At 42.3% G+C, this 25,266-nt stretch overlaps 1 protein-coding gene and 1 pseudogene across 3 annotated transcripts in view; both read right to left on the bottom strand.

Annotated features, from left to right (window-relative positions):
- LOC147460187 (uncharacterized) overlaps nucleotides 1–13,098 on the bottom strand; it is a 25,496-nt gene extending 12,398 nt beyond the window's left edge. Inside the window, exons 1-2 of one of the 3 annotated variants that reach the window (XM_086509978.1) lie at nucleotides 12,551–13,098; nucleotides 12,329–12,417 (exon numbers count right to left, since the gene is read on the bottom strand). In XM_086509978.1, coding sequence (XP_086366104.1) covers nucleotides 12,329–12,392 — 64 coding nt within the window. In that variant the 5' untranslated portion in view covers nucleotides 12,393–12,417; nucleotides 12,551–13,098. The remainder of the gene's footprint in view (nucleotides 1–12,328; nucleotides 12,418–12,550) is intronic. The other 2 variants (XM_086509976.1, XM_086509977.1) reach the window with 2 other exon arrangements.
- Nucleotides 12,880–25,266, bottom strand: part of LOC147460186 (uncharacterized) — a 24,548-nt pseudogene continuing 12,161 nt past the window's right edge.

Below are 25,266 nucleotides of genomic sequence, written 5' to 3'. Positions count from 1 at the left end.
TTGTTGAAGGCAAGGTTCATAGTCCCTGTGGAGACCACAGAATGGGTGAGTCCAGTAGTAGTCAGTCCAAAGAAGGATGGGAAGTGGAGGATTTGTGTAGATTTTAAGCCCTTAAACGCAGCCACTAAGAAGAACCCATATCCTCTTCCATTCATCGATCAGATCTTGGATTCAGTGGCAGGTTATGAGAGGTACAGTGTGTGTGATGGTTTTTCAGGCTATTTTCAATTGAAGATTGCTCTTAAAGACCGCACAAAGACCACTTTTATTACGCCATGGGGCTGCTATTGCTACACAGTATTGCCATTTGGGTTGTCAAATGGACCTTCCTTCTATCAAGAGAGAGCGAATTAGGTGTTGGAACCATTCATTGGTAGTTGTGTTAAAGCTTTTATGGATGACTTCTGTGTTTATAGCAGTAGGGCTGAACACCATGAGAAGCTGCAGATGGTATTGGCTCGATATGATGAATGTGGAGGACAACTAAATCCAAAGAAATGTCATCTAGCACAGCCAAGGGTGAAGTTATTGGGCCACATGGTGTCAGAAAATGGCATTGAAGCTGATCCAGACAAGGTTAAGTCTATTATTCTTCTTCCATCACCTACGAGTACGAAGCAATTGGCAACCTTTATACACAAAGTGAAGTACATGGCACGGTTTATTCCATTGTCTTCGCAGCTTCTTTATCCATTACAGCAAGTGGCAAAGCATGATCCATTGCAATGGGATGACAAGTGTGAAGAAGTGTTTCAAGAGGTGAAAGAGGTGTTAGGGGGTTTGTCAGCCATGCATGCTCCTGATTGGGAGAAAGTTTTTTATGTAAATCCATCAGTAGGGGATGATGCCATTGGAGTATGCTATTGCAAAAGGGGAAGGGCAGCCATTATATGAGGCCAGTGTACTGTGCAAGCCGAGTGAAGTTGGTAGCGGAGAGAAAGTTATCGGAAGTAGAGCTAGTGATGGCCAGTGTAATATTTGCTTGTCGACGATTTCGTCATTACTTGCTACCACGGCCTTTTGTTTTCTTGACGAGTTATGCCTTTTTGCCACAGTTAATTAATGGTACTAACATGTCAAATGTGGTGAAGAAATGGGTAATTGAGCTGGAAGAGTTTGAGTTCTCTTTTCTAGTGGAAGATAGTACAAGGGCTACCCTAGCTGATTTGTTGACCTACAAGGAGAATCCCCTTATTGTTAAGGAAGATGTGGTGAGAAAGGTAGTTGAAGAAGTGCCACAGATCAGCAATGCACATGTGTTGTTCTTTGATGGTTCATACAGAAAGAGCCACGATGCAGCTTCAGGGGGTATAGCACTTTATGATCCAGAGGGGAAGCTAGTATGCAAGAGAGGGTTCAAATTGGATGCGCATAGTAACAATGAGGCTGAATATGCTACATTGGAAGCCGGATTACACATTTGTTTGAAGCATGGGGTTCGAAGGTTGAGCATCAAAGGTGATGCCTTGTTAGTGGTGAAGCAAGTGCTGGGTGTGTGGAAGAGCAAGAACACCTCATTGAAGGAAATGTGCTTCAGAATTAAAGGCCTGTTAAAAAAGTTCGAAGCATGGATCATCAGACACATTGAACGTGCTCTAAATGGAGAGGCACATGAAGCAGCTCAAGGCATGATTGGGGAGCTATTCGTGTTGAGGACCACTTTACCTCTTTATCATGGCCGGGAAAGTTTGGCTCAAGAAGAGGAGTTTTTGCTAACAGGAATCATTCCAAAGGAGATTCAGAAGTCTAAGAAGTATGGCTTTGTGCGTAGAGCATACAGGTACAAATTGATTGGTGATGTCTTATACATGAAAGGGGCTGATCTCGTGTTGAGACGTGTACCTTGGCGGGAGGAGCTTTACAGAGTGTTGGAAGAGAATCATGAAGGCGCATGTGGTGGCCATTTTGCTCTAAAGATCACCTTGCATAAGATTTTGCAAGAGGGGTATGTATGGCCTAGTTTGCACAAGGATGTTCACCATTGGTGTAGGTCTTACAATAGGTGTCAAGCGTTTGGGAAGAGAGTGTTGAAGCCAGAGCTACGAAAAACCATTATGGCGTTTGATGTGTTTGAAAAGTGGGGGATTGATGCAATAGGCCCGTTACCTATCACAAGCAGGGGCAAAAGCTATATCTTGACGGCAGTGGACTATCTCTCTAGATGGGCAGAGGCTATAGCAGTAAAACAGATCACTGCAAAGGATGTGGCAAAATTTGTGTATGATGAAATATGTTGCAAGTTTGGGATGCCATTAGAGCTACTTTCAGATAAGGGGCCAGGATTTAGAGCTAAACTGCTAGACTTCTTATGCACAAAGATGAAGATTAGGCACCAGCATACCACTCCTTATTACCCACAATGTAATGGCTTAAATGAAAGATTCAATGGTGAGTTGGTACAGATTCTTTCGAAAGTGACAGAGCACCAAGGAAAGAATTGGGATTTGGAATTGCCTAGTGCATTATGGGCTTACCGTACTTCGGTGAAGACAGGTACAAGGTTTACTCCATTTCATTTGGTGTATGGAAAAGAAGCACTATTGCCTGTGGAAGTAGAGTTGCCTGCGGTCAAGATGTTAGAGAAGTTGCTTGGGCCGCCTAGTGATGCATTCGAAGAGAGGCTCTTACAACTACAAGAGGTTCAGTTGGGTAGGATGAGTGCATTGGAACATTATGGGCAGATGCAAGATAGGGCTTTGGCAAAGATAAATGAAAAGGTCAAAAGTAAGGGTATCAAGAAGCATGACTTGGTTTTGCGCTACAACAGTAAGCTGGACAACACCTTCCAAAAGAAGTTTCAAATTAAGTGGGAAGGCCCTTTCAAGGTAGTGGAGTGTTTTCCAAATGGCACATATCAGCTGGCTAACCTGGATGGTGTTCTACATAAGTCAAGGGTAAATGGATTGCGTCTTAAATTGTATCATGCTAGATTGATGATGGTGGAGCAAGATGAGCTGTCTGTGGAGCAAGCAATGTTGGTGAAGGATGAGGAGACCTGTGATGCGGCGAGTCTCATATCTCTCTTTGCTGCTGCTGATCATGAATGATCTAGCAGGCTAGGGGATGGGCAAATTATGTCAGGAGTTTTTTTGAGCAAGGAATTGCGCATATGTACATACACATGCATGGTGCATCGAATAAAGGATTACCCAATTTCCATAGCCAGGTGGTTACGTGGGGCCCACATGTGTACAGGTAGGACAGCATGTACATAGTGCAGCGATTTTCACTATTATCAGTACTAGTGTGTTTTTTCTACAATAAAGTGAAGTTGGTAGCGCATAAAACTTCTCGAGGAAGCTATCCGCGGGCCGACGACGTGAGGTCAGCAGGTGCGTCAGATGGCATCTAGTGGCGTTAGGAGGGCGAACGAGGTCAATATTTGCACGCGGATGAGGACCGACACAACGTGGGTGTTTTCTTGTGAGAGTTATGCAGAAAGGTCATCATTAGGACCACTTTTTGGGGCCACTTCACGTGGTGGCGAGATGCATTATTGGAAAAAAGCTGAGTGCCAGGTGTGCGAATGATGCAAAAAGGTGACAACTATGCACTGCGAGATCAGTTTTTGGCCTGTTCGGGGTCCGTTTGAGGTCATCTAACAGGCCAAGGGTGCCCAACTAATAAATCTAAGTGTGGGAACTGAAAAAACAAAGAGAAGACCAGAAAAAACGTGGAGAAGAGAGGAGGAACAGCCGCAAGTGTGTTTTTGCTCATTTTGGAGTCTGTTTTGGCCGTAAACTGCTCACCCGAGGTCGGATTTGAGCACTTTGACATTGTGGACTAGGGTTTTGGGCCGTTCCGGACGCGATGGCGCTGTCCATTTTGCCAAATTCCTCACTCTTTTCCTGCTGTTTTTCTGTGTAAGTTTCTCCTATGAGCGAAGTTTCTGCTCTAGTTTGTGATTGTATCTGGCTTATTTTACCCATATTGTGTGAGCTATTTGCCCCATTGGTGTTGGCCCAAGCTCAATTGTATCTAAACATCAGAAATTCTCCACTTTTGAGCTGAGTTTTTTGGGTGTGTGTGTGTGTGTGTGTGTGTGTGTGTGTGTGTGGAGTGGGCAAGTGGATAGTCTCTCTCCTCTCACTCCAGAGGTGTGTTCCCTGTCTCGGCCAGGTATGTTGTCTAAGCCGAGTGGTGCCCCATAGTGTGTGTGTGTGTATCTTCCCAAGAGTGTGTGTCGGGTCGTTATAGAGACGCTGTGTGTGTTTTCATCCCGCTCACAGCGCTATACCTTGTGGACAATTGTGTGGTCTACAAAGAGGGTGAGTTCAAGGATCTTGACGATGATTCTTCCTCACAACAAAGCGGGAGCAAGTCTGCTAAGACAACACTGAAGGGGGAAGTAGCGGTAAGCCAAGAGCAGCTTGTAGAGGAAGTGCTTAAAAAGATTAACTTGTATTCCAAACCACAAGCTAAACAACCAAAATGGTGTGCGATTGAACAAAAATGGACAAACCATGGAACGGAGGAGTGTTATTATAACAAGGGATATGTGAGAGAACGACCATATGCTCCACAAGCTCAGGCGACATCTCCTCAAGTCCAACCAATGCCTAGATATCAGACTGGCAACCTACCAGGACCTGTAGGTGCAGAAAGACCACAACCAGTGTTGGGACAACAACCACCCCTACCAGGATTACGACCAGTCGGCATAAGATACACACCCACAGTAACTGAGTCGGACGAGAAGGCTTTGGTACCTGTGCATGCATACTACGACGAGCCCAATGGATATGCGGCAAACTCTGTCTATTATCCACAGGACGAACCCTCTACACCAGAACCATGGAGCATGATAGGAAATACAGGACCACCAACTGCTGCACAGGCAACGAGAGAAGGACGATATCGCCTGGATGAAAGAACACTGTTGTTCATAGCCAACGGAGGCATGAGCGGGCAAAGAATTGCGCACCAACAAAGAGGAGCTCCAGGATCACCTCAACAGCCTAAAGGACCATGCTACAAGTGTGGAGGAGACCATTGGCTGAGGGATTGCCCTCATGACTAAATCATTAGGGTCAACGCATATTGCACGGAGTGTGGAATTACTCACTTGATCCCTGATTGCCCTAAAAACCCGAGCAAAGGAGCAAAATCTACCTTGAATATGCTGGGAGCGCTACCGTCCAGTGGAGGGTCAGAAAACGAAACTCCGATTCCTGTTAAGGTCTTGACGAGAGCCCAAGCAAGGAAAGATGACAATCAGCCCAAGAGTAACGATGAAAATCAAGAAGAAATCAAGACTGACAAGTCTAGTGTCAGTCGTGATAATCCTTGGAAAGAACGAAGAGCGAAAATGAAAGCTAGACGTGAGCGAAAACAAAAAGATGTAGAAGCTGAGCTAACGATAGCTCGAGAACAACTTAAACAGCAAAGAGAGTCCGACTCTCTAAAATCAACGGAAGGACCAAAGAGTGCAAGCTCAGGAGGGTCGGTATTGGTAGATAAGATCAATGAACCCTTAGATGCAATCTTGCAAGCATATGAAGCAAGATTGAAGAACAGACAGACCCTAGAGCAAAGGTGGATGACATATCCATATCCAGAGATAGAAAAACAGAGACTAGAGATGTGCAAACAGCTGATTGAAATTGCACAAGCTTTAGTGGAGCCTCCACCTATGGAAGCGGGAGATAGAGTAATCAAACCAGCAAACCATGAAACACCTCACAAAACCGAATAAAGGATACCCGACAAGATAGAAAACATTAAATCCTTGCGGGATGTAGAGGATGCAAAAGACGTACCTAATAGCACTGATGAATCACTGAAAGATTTTCCACCATATTCGCCTATTGTGAAAGAAAATTGGCCTGAAGAGCTTTTGGGAAACGGTGCGAAAAGCTCAAGAAAAATATGAGACAAAAACAGTCAAGTCAGCGCCTTTTTCGGAGCTGAACTTGAATAAGATTCCATGGGATTTGGACATTAAATCATTTCAAGGAGATAATGGTTCAGTTGCATCCGAAGATAGCAAACCACAATCTCTCAGAACTTTGCCATCATATATGGGGGACTATGAGGCAAGATCAGAAATTCGACGAGTACCTTCTCAGAGAATAGGCGGTTCAAATCAATTGGACACTAAAATCCTGACAGACTTGTTGACCACTCCGGTCAAGTGTACAATCACATTGGCAGAATTGTTAAAAATTAGGCTAAGCATGTGGACAGAAGTGGGCAAATGTCTTGAAAAATTTGGCATAAGGACACCTCTTAAGTTCTTCGAAACCGAGCTTAATGACACAGAACCGAAGAAAGTCAACACTAGACCAGTGCCACACCAGTGCCACTCAACAAGGTAGGAGAGTATTGTGAGGGTGAAGACGGCAACACGACCCTACCAGTTGAGTATAATGGCATAGAAACTAAGGCAATACTTGATAGTGGAGCTAGCATTGCCATTGCGACCAAATTGCTATGGGAAAAATGGGGAAAACCAACAATACGAACAACTAGAATGAAATTGTAACTGGCGGATGGGCACATAGAAAGGCCTATAGGATTGCTTGAGGCAATCGTGGTATCTTCCTGTGGCATAGAATATGAACATACCTTTTCCATAGTAGATTTCGTCAAGAAGAACAACTATGAAATTATCCTTGGTAGGCCGTTCATGAGGCAACTCAAAATGGTGCAGGACTGGGGGTATGATTATTTGTATCTAAGACATGCTGAAACTACTACACGCATAAAAATGAAAAATCATAGCTACCATGATGTCACGAGAACCCCTGTGGAAGAATTTGACTCAGCCACCATGAGTGGATCAGAAGTCCCAGCGTGGCTTTGTAAGAAAAAAGAGATATGGATGTGTGGGGCGTCTCAATGTAGTGAATTTGACCACGATGAAAGGACACTAGAGAGGGTTTTGGAAGACGATGCCTATATACGAGAACCTTTTCCTGAAGAGAAACTCGAACCCCTAGAATGGTCTCAAATTTTAGCTACATTGGATGTATGCGTCAATGAAGTCACTCCCACCAAATTTTGTGATGAGAATGGCTACGATATCATACCATACTACATGTTGAGCAAAATTGTGGAGGAGGATGAGGACGAGGTATATATTGAGAATACGAGGATCCATAAAACAGAAACGAAACTTGAGATTAAGATAGTGGGCTATGTGGACATCCCCACCAAAAAAATCAAGCAGGAAGGAGAAGAATTTTATGATTCTTCTGATCAAAGTGAAAACAAGGATAACGCGGATGACGAGAAGTCGGAAAATACAGAGGGAGACGACAATCAAGATCAAGACAATAACGTCTTCTACAATTTCCCAAACCAAAATGAGAGACGCCAAAAAAGATACAAGAGAAAACGAAACCACATCAGTACATCAACCAGGTTGAGACCCATGCCGGAGTTTGAGGGTAAAACACATTTCCTTATGAACATTCACGCTGTTGATTGTGTTAAGGATAAAGTGTCAGGAAGATTTCTTAAGGTTGCTGAAGACTCAGGATTTAAGTCCAGACTGTTGAAACCTAAGAAAACCAGCAAACTCAAAAAAAGAGTTCCAACAGAAAAACTGACTGTCTATTGTAGTCCAATTATGACGAAAATTGAACGGAAAACGAGATACAATGAGTGGAAACAAAAAATTAAAAATGTATGGACAATTGAAATGGAAAGTAGCGATGGAATGAACGCTAGTGATGGGAGTAAAAAGATAGATGTACCTCCTCACTATTGTAAGTACACCATTCAGGAAAGAAGATTGGTGGTTCAGCAACCAATGAGGGAGCCTAAATCAAACGAGTCCTACGACGGGCCAGAGAACGCCAAGAAAATAGACTTAGGAGAGCCAGGAGAAAATCCTCGACCTGCTTACATTGCCACAGATCTAGGTCGAGAAGAGGACTTACTGATCAAAACACTTAAGGAATTTCGAGATGTATTTGCTTGGTCGTACAAAGATTTGAAGGGAGTGGATCCTAACATTTGTGAACATTCAATCCCTCTGAAGTCTGATGCAAAGCCAAGCAAACAACGTCCATACACGTACAATGAGACATTCGCCAAAAGGATAAAAGAGGAGATAGACAAACTTATGGAGGCTAAATTTATTTATGAGATAGAACACACGGACTGGGTGTCCCCGATAGTGGTGGTACCTAAGAAAAACGGGAAATTACGAGTGTGTGTAAATCTCAAGAAGGTAAACGCAGCAACTATAAGAGACAACTACCCTCTACCTATCACTGAACACGTCCTGGAACGAGTGGCTGGCAAGCAAGCCTATAGCTTTATGGACGGATTCTCTGGTTATAACCAATTGGGGGTCAAACTAGAAGATCAATACAAAACAAAATTTATAACAGAATGGGACATATATGCGTTTAGGGTAATGCCATTTGGCTTTACCAATGCTCCAGCCACATTTCAGAGATTAATGACACACGCTTTTAAAGAATACTTGCGAAAATTCTTGGATATTTACATGGACGACTTGTGTGTCTATTCGCTATTGAGAGAAGACCATATAGATCATCTTAGAAAGGTATTCAAAAAATGCAGAACGTATAGGATTTGCCTCAACCCAAAAAAATACGTATTCATGGTACGACAAGGTAAAATCTTAGGCCACATAGTGTCGGCTAATGGAATTACCACTGATGAAGACAAGGTGAAGGTGATCATAGAATTGCCAAGACCAAACACTGTACGAGAGGTACAATCGTTTATGGGACATTGTGGATACTATCGACGTTTTATCTACATGTACGCTGTAATAGCAAAACCCTTGTATAGTCTAATCACGCTCTTCATTTGGACAAATGAATGTGAGGAGTCATTCCAGAAATTAAAAGATGCAGTGGTATCTGCACCAATTCTAAAAGCACCAGATTGGTCAAAGATCTTCCATGTACATGTAGATGCTTTGGCATTTGCAATAGGATGTATACTAGCACAACCAGATGAGGGAAAGACGGATTTTCGAATCAGTTATGCTAGTAGACAACTCAACAGTGCAGAAAAGAATTATACTACCACTGAAAGAGAAGGATTGGGTATGATATATGCCGTAAAGAAATTTCGGCACTACTTACTCGCGAACAAATTCACATTCTTTGTGGATCATCAGGCACTCTTATACTTAGTAAACAAACCTTGCAACACGGGACGAATTGTAAGTGGTTCATTGTGTTGCTGGAGTTTGATTTTACGATAGTGATTAAGAAAGGAAAAACTCATCAAAGAGCAGACCACCTTTCTCGATTACTACATGGCGAAAAAGCTACCGGAGTAGATGATGATCTCCCAGACGCATACTTGTTTAATATAGAGATGGTACCGAAATGGTCAAAGAAAATTATTCCGTTGCTGACATATGGAATGAATCTTGACGACAAACACACGGTGGAAGACATTAAACAAGCATGAAATTACACAATGCTTGCGGGAAGAATGTACCATCATGGAAACGATGGGATTCTAAGATTGTGTATAGGCCCAGAGGAGTACGAAGCGTATCTAGAGGAGGCCCACACACAAACAGGGGGATTCCATAGAGGAAATCAAATGATGTATGCACAATTAAGAAGACTTGGAGTGTATTGGCCAGGAATGGCAGGCGATGTAGCCAATTACATCAAGAAATGCGACTTTTGCACATCCAATACCACTGTGGATTATGCCACATTATACCAAGTGACAGTAGCACCCTCATGGAGTCATGCTATTGTGGATTATTTGACTAATAAGGAGCTGCCAGGAGATTGTTCTAAAGCCAGACAAAAGGCTTTACAAATCGAAGCGAATAGGTATACCATCATTAGTGACCAATTGTATAAAAGAGGAACTGATGACCAGCTGAGGTTAGTTCCTCATGAAAATGACTACTTTCCATTATTGGAACAGACTCATGCAGGCATAGCAGGTGGTCATTTTTCAGCAGAGAGAACCGTAAAAATCATTATGGTTGCAGGGATTTGGTGACCGACCATGATTCAAGACGCAGCAGAATTCGTGAAAAGGTGTGATGAATGTCAACGTACTAAGGTACCAGTTAAAAGAGACGAAATGCCTTTCAGACCAATGATGAGTGCTCGAGCATTCGCTAAATGGGGATTGGACTTTGTTGGTCCTATCACTCCACCAGCGTATCGTTCACAAGCACAATATATCATAGTGACCACGGACTACATGACCAAATGGGTGGAAGCAAAAGCCACAACGAAAGCAGACGCTAGAACCACGGCACAATTCTTATATGAATATGTGTTTACACGTTATGGCCTTCCAATCGAGCTGGTAAGTGATAGAGGGACACACTTTGTAAATGAAGTTATCCAACATCTCTTAAATGAGTTTATGGTAATTCATCGCAAATCTGCACCCTATCATCCACAAGCCAATGGTCAAGCGGAAGCGACCAACAAAGTATTGTGCACGATTCTTACGAAACTGGTTAGTGAAACAAGAACAAATTGGGATCAGATGCTCTATTCGGCATTGTGGGCTTATCGAGTTGCATATAAAATAACACTCAATGCTACACCATTTAATATGGTATATGGGTTAAATGCAATATTGCCTATTGACTTTTTGATCCCCACACTAAGGGTAGCAAAACAGTTGGACTGGACGGTGCATGAACTTTCAGAGTGGTTAGAGGACCTTGAAAAATTAGATGAGTTACGACTCAACGCTGTAGCGACCATCTATGTAAAAAAAAGACAACAGAAAGAGTTTTTTGACAAACATGTCAAGAACAAGGACTTTAAAACGGGCGACTATGTCTTAGTATACACCCTTAAACAACATGCCAAAAAGATAAAGAAAAGGGGCATGGGACCTTATTTGATCCAAGAAATATCGTCCAACGGAGCAGTAAAACTGTCGACACTAGATGGAAAAGAAATGCCGAACTGGATTAGTGGGTGTCGTTTAAAAAAATATCATCTCCCTTTAACACCGGAAATGTTGTTTCAATTGCATTATGGAAAAACATATAGACAAGCAGCACGGCACAAGGCACATAGCACCCGCAGCTTGCCTCGTTGTAGTACACATTCACTCTCTCAAGCTACACATCAGCGTTGTCATTGTATGACCCCGTTGGATCAATGCCATTCTCTATGCATACCACCTCCCAGAACTTGGTGCCGATTAGGCTGCCTTTTGCACTTGTTAGTGCATTCACAACTTCTGTGACGAGGAGGTATCCACCTCATAAACTGAGTCCAAGCAATTAGCCAACTGAGTCGCTCAATTGCAATCCCCGCATTGTAGAGAAACTCTTTGCCCCACTGCCTTGTTGGTCGCTATACAAATATCGTTCATATGCTGCCCCGCCACCCGGTGTCTAGTGATTCCATCTTAGCTAGCACAGGCTAATGAGTAGGAACATGTGCATAATCACTCGCCAAGCAAAGTAACTTGAATGAAATGCGGGCTGGTGCTCACCGGAGCCTGCCCTCTCAAAATGTAGTGTGTGTATCACATTCACCATCGCTTATGGAAACTTGAAGGTTCAAGACTTTGTTGAATCAGTGAAACATGTGTGGTGCAATAAATTGGATTGTAAGCTAGAAGAAGAGTGCGAAGCGTCCCTTGCATCACCAAATGTCCTAAAATGGCTCAACACAGTAGACCACCCAACAACGTATGAGGAAGCCGACATGCTTTGAAGCAAATCTTATGCTCGTGTTACTAGCCCTGCTCGGCTCAGTAGGTCTGCTATGCAGGTGAAGTGCTCTATTGTTGGGGTAACACCATGCCTCTTTTGCATCCATTGAAAAAGGGTGTAGCCATCACCCACCAAACCCAATGTGCTGCAAGCAGAAAGCAAGCAAGCAAACCCCAGCTTGTTTGGCTAAACTTGTCTCTGCAAATCCTCGACATAACTCGACACTAAACCTTGCCTCCCCTGCAATCCAAACCCTGCAGTCAAGGATTTCTATAATGGCATCTTTGTTCCTGGCATAGTGCTAAACACTTTGCAAGCGTCTAAAATATCACCACATTTCACATATATGTCAATAAGAGCGCTTCCGACGATGGCATCCTCATCAAAGCCCATCTTGACTACAAGATGATGGACAAGCATACCTTGAACAAACAATAAGCCACCTGAACATTCTTTCAAGAGGTTAGACAAAACAAAGTCATATGGCTCCAGAAGGCTTTGGCTAGCATTTCTTGGAAGATCTCAAAAACTTCCGCTGTCATAGCCACTGCATCTGGCTTTCCTATCGTGTGGAACACTCAAGAAAATCTCTCAGCAATTATGAAACAAACACTCAGCAAAAGATCTAGCAAAAGATCTCTGTAAACATGAAAATAAAATGGAAGTTAAGCTTACTTGTAATAGAGTTTGACTTGTGAAATACCCATTGCAACCTTGTGACTACAAAAAACGCAAACATTGCAAGTAGTTTGAGCAGCAATTCCCTATGTAAGATAGAAAAATCTCTCAATAATCATGCAATAAACCCTACAATCAAGAGAATCAAGAAACCCATGTCCATGCCGCTGAGAGAGAGAGAGAGAGAGAGAGAGAGAGAGGGAGGGAGAGAGCGGTTACTTGAGCCGTGTGGTCTACAGAGTGCATCACTGCTTGCAAGTTGTCGACCATGGTAGATTGCACTTGTATCACCCCCCATTCCTCTTATGGAGTTCACTGATTACGAGTCTTCCCAAACCCCCTTGAAGCTTGTTGCCTTGCAGCACTCTCCCCTCTCCTTGTCTGAGCATTCGACCCTCACTCTGTTCTCTTCTCAGCTTCGGACTTCTTGCTTTGCTTCTGGCTAGCCCTCAAGCTCCGGGACACAGCTCCCTCTCAGCTTTGGCCAGAGAACGTCTCCCCTCGGGCCCCGCTTGTTCTTTGGGTGGCGCCCCCTCTTGAATGGCACCTCAGCCTGTATGTGATGCTGTAGCGCGCCCTCTCGATTTCTCTTGCCCTGCAGATGGCGGACCTTGCAGTACGGCCCTACTTGTAGCTCTCCGAACTTCTTCCATGGTAGATTGCACACTGAAGCTTGTGAGAGTGACAACCACGCTCACCCCCACGATAGGCCTAGTCTCTTCCCGCTCTGAGTTCAAAACCAGATCCTGAAGCGAGTGGAATTTGGAAATCTCAGATTTTAGAACCAGACATGGGACTCTAAATTTAAAGTGTTTACACACATCCCTTTTTAAGTGGGCACAAATCCAAAACATGCATCACCATTTCATAACAAGTCAAACACAAAGCTCTCATTGGTTGAAATGGGATGGGCATGCCTCAACCATATTTAAGCAAGCAAACCCCCATCCAAAAGCATACTTGAAATGGCATCAAGCTGGTTGCCAACAACAAGGCGTGCAGCTCCGTTTGGCAATGTGTATGCAATGTTGCTGCCATTTCCTAGTCTCAACATATAGCGCACAAGGGATGAGTGTGAGGACCTTAGTTAGGGGATATGTAAGAGGGAATCTTTAAAGTATTTAATACATAAGTCAACTTGGTGATACATAAGCATATCCCATGACTAAGGCCCCCCCACTCAAGGGATACAGAAGAGGGAATCCCTTCTGAACCTCATACAACAACAATATGGCAATCAACCCCAAGATATTTTACATAGGGTAGCTAATAAAGTTCTAGTTGTCCTTAAGACTGACAACATCAAGGATCTAGATGAGAAGAAAGACTTTGATTACAATGCACGCACAGGCAAAGATTCGGAAACTTATTATAGATTACAATGATGGTTGTAAAGTTGGTATCATGGTGCCAGAGAATCTCTTGATCATGTCATTGGTGTTGCTATTGAGTTTGCATACGAAGAAGAAGAAGAGAAGAGTAACTCAGATGATGTGCAAGAATACAACAATAAATAAAATGAGGGTGCAGATGTGGAGACAAAGGCTATGCAGATGGTGGTATTGATGATGATGATGTCGAAGAGGGTAATGAGGGTCCAGATGTCCAAGATATGATGCCTAGTGTCTACATAGAAGAGTATTAGTCAAGTTTATGGTAGCACCGACCCCAAAAAATCTAGAAGCTTGTTGAGCAAGTCTTGAAGATGCTAGCTAGGGGAGAGGACAGGGAGGTATCGTATCTTCTCATTGGTATAGCTATCTTAGTTTGCTAGTGGAGTAAATTAACTCTTTGAAATACCAATAGCAACACCCTCATGTGAAAGATTCTTAATTGGCGTGTTAGGGCATGTGTCTTATGGCATAAGCACTTAATATCCCCCCCCCCCCCCCCCCCACGCGGGGTAGGTCCCCCCTCCCTTATGCATATGGTACGAGCATGAAATAATGGGGGGCTACCCCTATTGTATACGCTTCTGTCTGGCCTCTAAAAACCCCCCTCTTGTACACTCATGTGATACCATATGTAAATCCATAGTGAATCCCCCAGGTAGCACCCAAAGTTGGGCTACAAGGTTGGAGCTCATTCTAAGTTGTACCATGTAACGAAAAAGACAAAAAGCTTCATGATCTTTCCTCTCACCACTTTGTAAATCATCTTGTTGCAGTGAGGCAAGTTCAAGCAAGGCCTATGACTTGTAAGGCAAAGTGCTTGGCATGAAGATGCAGACAAGGTGTGTGGCTAGTAAAGCAATGGGAATGGCTCGTAGGCACGTTTTCTGAGCTAGATGCAGCCAAAAAATGGCACCACAAGTAGAGTTTCAAACTTATTAGGTCAATTAGGAGGCCTTGTACATGGTGAAGCAAGGCTTCTATACACATGGGGCATCCTGCATTAGCCAAGAGATGATACAAATTTTGGTGTCAAGGGCGGTGATTCAAGCAAGTCGATAAGCAACTTACATTTACACTTTACAATTTTGCACTTATTGAATCTTGTAGAGTTTTCTCCAAATCCAGCTTGGCCAGCAAAAGTTGCTTCGTTCAAGAAGAGTTTTGCAATGAGAGGAAATTTGATAGATAAGTTCCTTGATCTATCTCCTTTCAATGTTGGGTACCCTATGCTACTTATATGACTCTCAATAAGATGAACGATTCGACACGGTTGACTCTCTCTGAAAGTTTGACAAGGTCAATTTTCTTTAGCCTTGACATCTGTTTGTCAGCAAGAACATCTATTAGTTATGAGTGCAGGCTCCATCCTATCTTATACTTTTGATGTATTTATGTGAAGCAAGGCTTCGATTTAGGGCATACTGCATAGAAGTTCCCAAATTATGGAATATGCTATCAACAAGAAACTTTACAACATGTTTGAATGCTTTTTCACTAAAGGTCGGTATGAACCAAGCATAAGAGGGCATGCGTGGTTTGTATGCGAGCTCTCTATTTCTCAGTATACATGGCTATGAGCTAGATTCAAGCCATTTCTAGAGGTTGGTATGAACCAAGTGAAGAGGGCATGCATGGTTTGATGAAAAAATCAAACTACACTTCATTTTGAAGCGCAAGAGTTTACTTACAACTTTCAAGACAGCTGGAGATAGAGGGGCAACAAGGTTAGACAATTTCAAGTTCTTCTTGTTTTTCTGTGTTTTAACCTTTTATTTGAAAAAGGTTTCCCTGTTGTTCAAAGAAAAAGGCTTTGACAAATTCAACAAGAAGAAAGGCCTCTAGTCCATGCCAAAGTACTACCCATTTGACTTAGGATCAAGGGTAATGGCACACAGGTTTGGTGAATTGGCAATATATGGATATAAGCTCACATTTCACAGTTGGCAATGTCGAACTGTGATGTATCCATGTCAATACAAATTGCGGAAGGCACGTGTGACATCGGCTCACACTATTGAGACTATCATTAAATCCAAGGGCTTATCACTCTATTTTTTTTATATGCATGCATGGCGTGCCAGTACAATGGGATTCATTCCATTCAATAGTTTTTTATACTTCCACTATAATATCAACTACGCTGTTTAGAAAAGGTTGAGGCTAGTATATTTTCTTGTATTTGTCATATATGATTGCAGTGGTGGGACCAATACTACATATGAGGTTTTCTGTCTATAGCACAGGTAGGCGTGGCCTCAATGTTAAGTAACTAATTCATTGTATGTCATGAATTTGATAAGGGAGCCTCATGCGGGTAATCTCTTGTTTTTTTAATTAAAAAAATCCAAACACAGTCTAGTACGAGTAAGTTCTTTTGGGTGATGGGAGTTCTTCTCCTCTTTTCCTGGGAAATTTGATTGTTCAAGATCCCGTGTGAAAATGATTCCTCCTTGAGAGGATCTGTTGCTTGGATTGATTGAATGGTGAATAAGATTTCAATTTAAGAGGATCTCATAAGTTTGGTCAATAGCACTAATTGCGGTTATAGGAGTGATATTTCTAGGGGTATGAACGAACTAATGAAAAATCACTCCATGAGTGTTGATGGTCATTGATTGACCTCTTCACACTTGTACTTTCACGGAAGGTGGTTTTCACTCTGCGAAGAGGTAGTAGATAAGCTCAACTTACCAAGTTGATAACACTCACTATTGGTGATACAAATCTTACCAAGGGGTTTGAATTTACAAAATCTACCAAGGGGCTTGGATTGCTAAGGCCACACCCAGCGTTACCAATTCAATATTGCTTGATTTTCACTAACCTTTCATTTAGTGTTTAACATGTGAAAGACATAATGGGCCTTTTGAGGCTGGATTTTTGGTGATGTACCTTTCAAGTTTGGAAAGTGCACTTGGCTTTGGGCAAGTGTAACCAATTTTCACCTCAAGGTAAGCATATGATTTGATTTAGTTTCATTTCTCAATATACTTTGATTGAGTTTGCCAAGACGGATGCATATGCTCAAATATTTTCATCCATTTTGCTCTTTAAACACATGACAAGGTCATGTAGGAGCAAAGAATTTTGGGACAGCAGTGTACCGAATAGATTTTTGTACCCTGCAATTATAGACCTACATGGTAGTGTTTGTTTTGGCACATGTTGTTAGTCACAAGGTCATGGTCTGAGAACTCATGGAGTTTGGTTTAGATTCATGAGCATCCCTCTCACTCATGTCGCTGAGTATTTACAAGTACCTCCACAGACAAATATATCTTGTGCTTGATGGATGTCATGCTTATTATATGAGACATATTCCACATGAGAATATGAGTCTCTAGGATTGACATTGGCACTTCTTTACTTTATTATGTATTGCAACAGAGTCCCTAACACTACAAGATGTATTTCACATTAGCGACGCTCGCATTGCGACGCTCAAAAGTAAAAATCCACGACGTCGCTATGAGCGTCGCTATAGGCGTCACTATTTTCTCTTTGTTACATAGCGACGCCCATGGAGATGCTCATAGCGATGCCGACTATTGGACGCATGTCTAACCTCACCATCCTATCTTATTGCAGTATTAGCGAGAACGACGATTAAATTGTCAATCCATGGGACGAAGTTGACTCGACTAGTGCATAGAGGCTACAAGAGGTTGTCAATCTCTCGGAAAACAACTAACAACTTGCATCTAACTCAAGCTACACTCAAGTGACTGAAATCACCAAAAGCCAATCGCTCATCAGCAAACAATTCACATCTGTTGCAGCATCAAATGACATCCAAACGTAATAAAACTTCTAGGACATGTTTATAAGACCTAAGCACACATGCTTATGGTCTCAAACCCCACTTTATGTCAAGTTCCAAAATCGCGATTATTAACAGCAGTGGATTTTTGACCTAGTCGTTTCGACCCAGAATGCATATAAATGCTTAGCAATGATGCCCCAATACCCCGCCTATGCTTAGTTTTTTATTTGAACATGTAAATTCCTAGTGCTGAAGAAATTAGGTCGCGGATCGACGACGCCAAAAGCTACGAAATACTGTGAATTGCTTACGTCAATGCATAGAGCTCTTACCTGCGATTGCAATGCAATAAATACAAATTGCAATGTGACAACCGGGGAGGGAGTAGGAGGCGAGAGAAGAAGAGGAGTGAACGCCGTTAGCTCACGCTGTGTATTTCTTATCCAAAACTTCTAAAAAACTTACAAAAATTGGCTTTTATACCTTAGCCAAGGTTTTTGGGTGGTCAAAACTAATAATCTAGAGTTCTACCAAAGCTGGGTAATGACCGGCTGATACAATCTAGAAGCTTGTAGCCCCAGCTCATTAATTACAGAGTTTATCCAAGAAAATAGGAGTTACAATATTCCCGATTTATCAAAATAATAAATGTTTTACAAAGAGAACTCCAAAAACGGTGTCCATGTTAGCTTGCTGCTAACATTCCCCCCTCCTCGCCTGTGTCGTCCCTTGACATAGCTTTATGGGCTGAAATAGTCTTTGGGCTGATGGCTGGTGAGGCGGTCTTTAAGCGCATCCAGTGCCTTCTGGTATCTGATTTTTCTTTCTTTGTCTGGCACTTGCAGAAATTGCATAGTCACTTTATTCTTTAGCTCCACCACTGAGTAGCCTACAAATCTGGATGTAAGGTTGCTGATCACCGATGCAAATATCTTCGTTCGCCAGGTGAAGAATCCAGTGTAGAAAGATTCTTCAAAGGCCAACATATTTCTTGATGGTAAAAACATACATTTGGCATAAAAGCCGTAAAGGACTTCTTCTGAAGGTTGCCCACTCAGATCTGGCATAGAAGCTGTAAGGACTTCTTCTGAAGGTTGCCCACTCAGATCATAGCATAAGCCTTTGTTACCTTCTAAAAATGACATCCATGGGGCTCTTGCTTGCTCATGCTTATCAAAGACTTGGATGCCTGTGAGCAACATTCTGCAGATTTTATATAACATGGCACATGAGAGATTTGGTAGACTCTCGAAGAAAGACATGGTCCCCGTTAGGGTTTTCACCATGTATTCCTTTGTCGCTTGTCCTCTCTCTGGAGCTGGCAAGTTGGAGTAGTTAAGCCAAGTTAGCCTCTTCTTTGCCAGTGCTTCATGCTCTTGCCATGTCCTTACTCTGGGTACATGACAGAAAGTTGGATCTCTTTAAAGGGCTACAGGTGCTCCTGTGAACAGAATCAGGTATCTCGGATTCTTGTTCAGGCAGCTTAACCTCCACTTTGGGTGGTCTTTATCTGTGCCATCTTCTTGCATGTCTTTGTACAACCTCTCTTCTACGTGTAGTAGTTCCACTTTTATGAGAGGGTATGGCAGGGATTGCTGATGCCACCCAGTAGAAAAGTTAAGTTTTTGGCAAATGCCAGAATTTTGGTCTGATTCCATAGATGACTTGCTTATGAGGTCCATAGATGACTTGCTTATGAGGTCCATATACAATGTATATGATTGGTTTGGTGAAATCCATAGATGACTTGCTTATGAGGTCCATAGATGACTTGCTTATGAGGTCCATATACAATGTATATGATTGGTTTGGTGAAATCCATCAAGCAAAGCCCTCGAAAAGCAGAAAACGGCTCGAAGGTTACAAAGCATCAAATTCGACATACGGGGTCAAACTGACTCCAAATGAGCCAGAATTGGACAGGTTGCTTCATGGCTATGTTACGAACAAGTCCAAAGCCTCAAAGTTGACCGAACAACCCAACAGGCAGTGTAGTAATAGAAAACGGTGATTTCAGAGTCGACAAAACACAAAGTGATGCCGACATGACCAAACTTGACCAAATTCAATTTAGGACTTGTTTTAGGTGTATAGAACATGTCTAGGTCAAAATTTGTAAGTTATGCAAAGATTTTATCACTATTGTAAATATCGCTTTTATTTACTTTTGCATCAGTGTTGCTTGGAAATTGTCACATCTCCTCACCTGTCATGTAAACACACCTGTTACATGCCAAAAATCAAGTATGAGCCAAAATGACCACCTATTACTTGGAAAATTGTCAAAAAACGCAAAGAAGTCTTTGCAAGCCAATTTCTTGGTTATGGACCACATTTCTTGATCCAAATTACCTTATATCTCATATACACGGTCTATACAATGCCTAGAACTAGTTTGTACCAAAAAATGTCAATTTTGGAAGAAAAGTTAATAATCGTGATTATTTATTTTCTGGTCAAAATTGGGGAGTTTTGATATTTTGCCATCATACATCCAAAGTACATGACGTGTTAAGCCCACTAGCCAAGTTTGAACCAATTTGGAGCTCAAAATCTCAAATTTCCTTTATATCTACTGTTTCAGAGACCTAAAGCCAAAATCTGGTACCATTTTCACCCTATGCATCCAAATGAGCCTATATTTCACTCAAAGCATGTATTTGGTATATACTTCAAGCCTATGAAGCCAAGTTTGCAAAAAGTTAAAAATTTTGCTTAGCTGTAAATAATTGTGATTATTTACTTTAGTTGCAAATATTTGTTTTGACTTTACAGTTTTGTTCCTTGCATGTTTTTATGCATCTATGCTAGTTGAGAAATTGATTTGAAGCAAATATACATGTGGTAGTGATGTGTGTGAACACACTAGGTATATACGCCCATCACTCTAGGGCTATCTATATTTCCATTGCACACTAAGTAACACACTCTCTATTGTGTGCCTTGAGCTTCCTTCATCTTCTCCAAGCTGTGTGCGTTTCTCTGCAACCTTAATTCCAACAATTGGTATCAGAGCAGATTACGTCCTCTCGGGCTTAGTCACCAGCTACTCCAGCACACGCCTGCTCACTTTCTCCGATTTCAGTGAGCTTTGGCGAGCGTTCGCAGGTCGACAAATATTTCCAAAAAGCTCCAAGAGCTTGGTCTGCTCAGATTTTTGATTTGGGCTCATTTCGGCCTTCGTTTCCACTATAGGCAGTGCTGTATAGGCTATTTCGTCATTTTGTGCAGAGTTTCTGTCAGTGCCATTTTTTGCATAACAGGTGCCTTATAGTCTTCTACAATTTGTGATATATAGCACGTGTTGTTCCCGCTCCGTTTCTCCTATTTTCGAGTAGGTTTCACATCAGGTGCAGCATTTACCATGGCTGACAACAACAACACAGATGTGTTCAAGATGTTTGCTGCTGAGGACAGGTTGGATGGGGACAATTACCCTATGTGGGCTTATATGATGCAACATGTTCTTGTGTCAAAGGGCATTTGGAATATTGTGCAGGGCATTGATGTACGTCCTGGTTCTGAGGATGTAGGCAATGTTGAGGATGTTGCAGGTCTTGCTGCAAGGATTGCTGCTATTAGAGTTGTTTTGCCTACGACAAAACAAGCTCGTTGGGATGTAAAGGATGCGCAGGCTCATGCATTGATTGCATTGTCTGTGAAGCACACCATCGTTCCTCACATTCGTTCAACAAAATCTACAAAACAGGCTTGGGATATTTTGGTTGGTCTTTATGCAAGTCGCAATGAGGCTAAAATTGCTTTGCTGCGTAAAGAGCTGGAGTCGAAGATTATGCATGAGGAAGATGATATGGACACTTTCCTTGCTAGTGTCAAGGATATCAATGAGAAACTTATTTCTGCATGTGAAGTCATTTCAGACAGTTCCCTTGTGCAGACTATTCTTGATGCCTTACCAGATTCTTACCAGACTTTTTCTAGTACTTGGAGACTTATGACCCAAGGAAATCCTGAAGTTGTCAAGTTTGATGCATTATGCACATTGATGTTGCAAGAGTCACTTTCCAGAAAAAACAGGACTAGACAGCGTGCAGTTGAACAGGCTTTTATTGCTTCTCAAAGAAAGGGTGGTAACAGTAATGCAGTCACTTCTTATGGTTCTGCTGCGAGTGGCAAATCTTCTGTTCCTAATGCTTTTGCTGGCAGCAATTCGTCTAGAAATTCTGGTGATAAGGGCAAAAAGAAGATGCGTTGCCATTATTGTAAAGCTAATGATCACTTGATCAATTCATGTCCTAAGTTGAAGGCCAAAGAAGCTAAGAAGAAAGAAAGTGGTTCCACTGCAAATGCTGGTTCCACTACAAATGCAGCCATTGTTGAGTCCTCTATAAAAGAAGACTGTAACGGTGATGTTGATGCAGAATGGGCTTTTAGTGCAGAGTGCACTTACGATCTTGCTATCCATGATGCATGCTCGTCAGTTGCTGCAAATTCACATGTGTGGTATTTCGACAGTGGTGCTACAAAGCACATTACCTCACATCATGAATTGTTCACCTCTCTCGAGTCTGTCCCTCATGGGAATTCAGTCACTTGTGCCAATAATGCCTCTTATCCGGTTCGGGGAGTTGGAAATATCGTGCATACTGCTGCTAATGGAAGTTCTTTCACACTTGTTGATGCACTTTACGTACCTGGGATCAAGAAGAATCTTTTGTCTGTATCCACACTTGCTAGACTTGGACTTGTAGTCAAATTTGTGGATGACAGATGTACAGTTCATGATTTCAGTTTTGGTGATGAAATTGTTGCATCTGGCCTTTTGTGCCGTGGGCTGTATAAGCTCACTTTGTATGACAAGTGTGGATTTTTTTTTGCAAATGCAGTTGTAGATTCAAGGGCTATTTCAGATGCAAAACTTTGGCATGCACGTTTTGGTCATCTGAATTTTGCCAGTTTGCTGCGTTTGCAAAAAATTGATATGGTTGCTTCTTTGCCGCATCTTGAAGCACCTGTTAAACATGTTTGTGAAGGCTGTATTTTGGGTAAGATGCAGCACTCTAAGTTTCCAAAGGATGGTTCAGTTAGGGCCACATGCAGGTTGCAGCTTGTGCGTAGTGATGTTTGTGGGCCCATGCAAACTCCGTCCTTGGGCAATTACCTTTACTTCGTGACTTTCATTGATGAGTTACTCCAGGCATGCATGGGTATTTCCACTTAAAGCGAAGGCTGAAGTTTTTATGTGCTTCAAACAATTTCTGGCTATGGCTAAAAATGTCTCGAAATGTACTATGGGCACCCTCCGTTCCAATCGAGGGGGGGAGTATATGTCTCATGAATTCAATGCATTTCTGGCTAGTCGTGGGATAAAACACCAATGTACAGTGCCTTATACACCTCAGCAAAATGGTGTTGCTGAGAGGAAAAACACGTCACTTACGGAAATGGCATGATGTATGGTCAAAAGTCAATCTTTGCCGCATTCTTTTTGGCTTGAGGCCATCATCTGCGCCACTTATGTACTAAACAGGTGTCCTAAGAAAGCTTTGTATTCCATTACTCCATATAAAGCATGGCATGATAGAAAGCCTTCTATTGAACACATGCGTGTTTTTGGCTGTTTGGCATATGCTTTGGTGCCACAAACACAACGCAGAATATTGGATGATAAGGCTGTCAAATGTATTTTTGTTGGTTATAGTGCTAAAAGCAAAGGTTACAGGTTGTATCATCCGCAAACAAAACATATTCTGGTTTCATGGGATGTAGTGTTTGTGGAAGATTCTGTTCAACCCTTGTTGTCATGTACTAGAGACAATAATCTAAGCTCACAGGACATTTATGACACTTTGTTGCGTCTTTTTAGTGGTGGAAATATGAATGTAAGTTCCAATGAGGCAAATGTACAGCCTATGGGGGTTTTTGAAAATGTTACAGATCAGCCTATTATTGATGCAGATGTACATGATGTACTTGATGAGGAAAGGGCTGAAAATGAGCAGGCTAGAGGTATGCCAAAATGGCTGATGTACACTTTGCATGACAGTAAATTGGATGCACCTCTGTCTAGTCGAACTCGTTCAAGCTCTCACCATGCATCTTATGCATCAGATTGTTATGCTTTGGCTATGTCTAGCCTACATGATGTTGAGGAGCCTCTGTCTTTTGATGAAGCACATAATTCAGAAAATTGGATGGATGCCATGCAATCAGAATATGATGCACTTATAGAAAATGACACATGGAATTTATGTGATTTGCCTCCTGGCAAAAAGGCCATTGGTACGAAGTGGGTTTACAAGTTGAAACGCAAGCTGGATGGTGAGATCGATCGTCATAAGGCTCGACTTATTGCAAAGGGTTATGCACAACAAAAAGGCATAGATTATGAAGAGACTTTTGCTCCCACTTGTCGTATGACTATTGTGCGTTTTCTATGTGCATTGGCAACTCATTTTGGTTGGGACATCAATCAGACATTGTTACTGCTTTCTTGAATGGTGACATATTTGAGGAAGTTTATGTAATGCACCCTCGTGGTTTTGTCATAAAAGGACAAGAGGAAAAAGTGTGCACATGTAAGAAGGCTTTGTATGGGTTGAAGCAATCTCCTCGTGCTTGGTATGAGAAAGCTGACACTCATTTGGTCAAACGAGGCTTTCGTAACAGTCCAACTGAAAGCACATTGTATGTAAAGCGTGAGGATGATGTACTTCCCATTGTGGTTCTTTATGTCGATGATTTGTTGATCACTGGACCAAATAAGAGACATATTGCTGAATTTAAGGTTGATTTGAATGCTACTTTCAAGATGAAAGATTTGGGGCTATTGCATCATTACTTGGGTATACAGTTTAAGAAGTGTGATGGTGGTATTGCCTTGTGTCAGAAAATTTATATAGAGACATTGCTATGTAAGTTTGGACTTGAGGATTGCAAACCTATTGCCACTCCCATGGAAACAGGTTTGAAGTTGAGTCTACATGATGCTGGCAATCCTGCTGATGTCACTCTTTATCAAACTGCTGTTGGCTGCCTCATTTATGTATGCAACACGAGGCCTGATATTCAATTTGCAGTCTCACAAGTCAGCAGATTTATGCATAGCCCAGGGTCTAAGCATTGGCAGGCTGTCAAGAGGATTTTCCGCTACCTTAGTGGCACTTCACATCTTGGATTGTTTTATCCCAAGGGGGGATCATTGCTGCCAGACTTACATGTTTTTTAGGACTCAGATTGGGCTGGTTGTTTTGACATGCGAGTGTCCACAAGTGGTTTTTGTTTCATGCTTGGCAGGTTCATGTATATCATGGTTGAGCAAGAAGCAACCTACTGTGGCCACTTCGAGTTGTGAGGCTGAGTACAGGGCAGTCTTCACAGCTACGGTTGAGTGTGTATGGCTCATACGCTTTATGACTGATTTGGGTGTTGGACATGACACTGCCAATACTATCTACACTGACAGTCAGAGCGCATTGGCAGTTGCGAGGAACCCAGTTTTTCATGCTCCCACAAAGCACATTGAGGTGCATTACCACTATGTCAGGGAGAGGCTCTCAGCAAGAGAGATCAGCTTGGCTTATGTGCCAACACAGGACAACCTTGCAGATCTTTTCACAAAGGCATTGTCTCGTGAAAAGCTTGAAGCTTTTTGCAATGCTTTGGGCCTACTCCCCTTTGTGGACTGATTATGTCCTCAAGGCATGGCACTTCCCTTTACTCATGTGCCAGCTCTCGTTCACCGCATCACTCCAGGGGGGATTTGTTAACATATACATGTGGTAGTGATATTTGTGAACACACTAGGACCGTCAGGG

Source organism: Adiantum capillus-veneris, chromosome 4 (genome assembly GCF_014529385.1).
Source record: "Adiantum capillus-veneris isolate H3 chromosome 4, ASM1452938v2, whole genome shotgun sequence".
Classification (NCBI taxonomy): Eukaryota; Viridiplantae; Streptophyta; class Polypodiopsida; order Polypodiales; family Pteridaceae; genus Adiantum; species Adiantum capillus-veneris.
The sequence above is the reverse complement of the archived record's forward strand: the minus strand, read 5'-3'. Positions and strand labels throughout refer to the sequence as shown.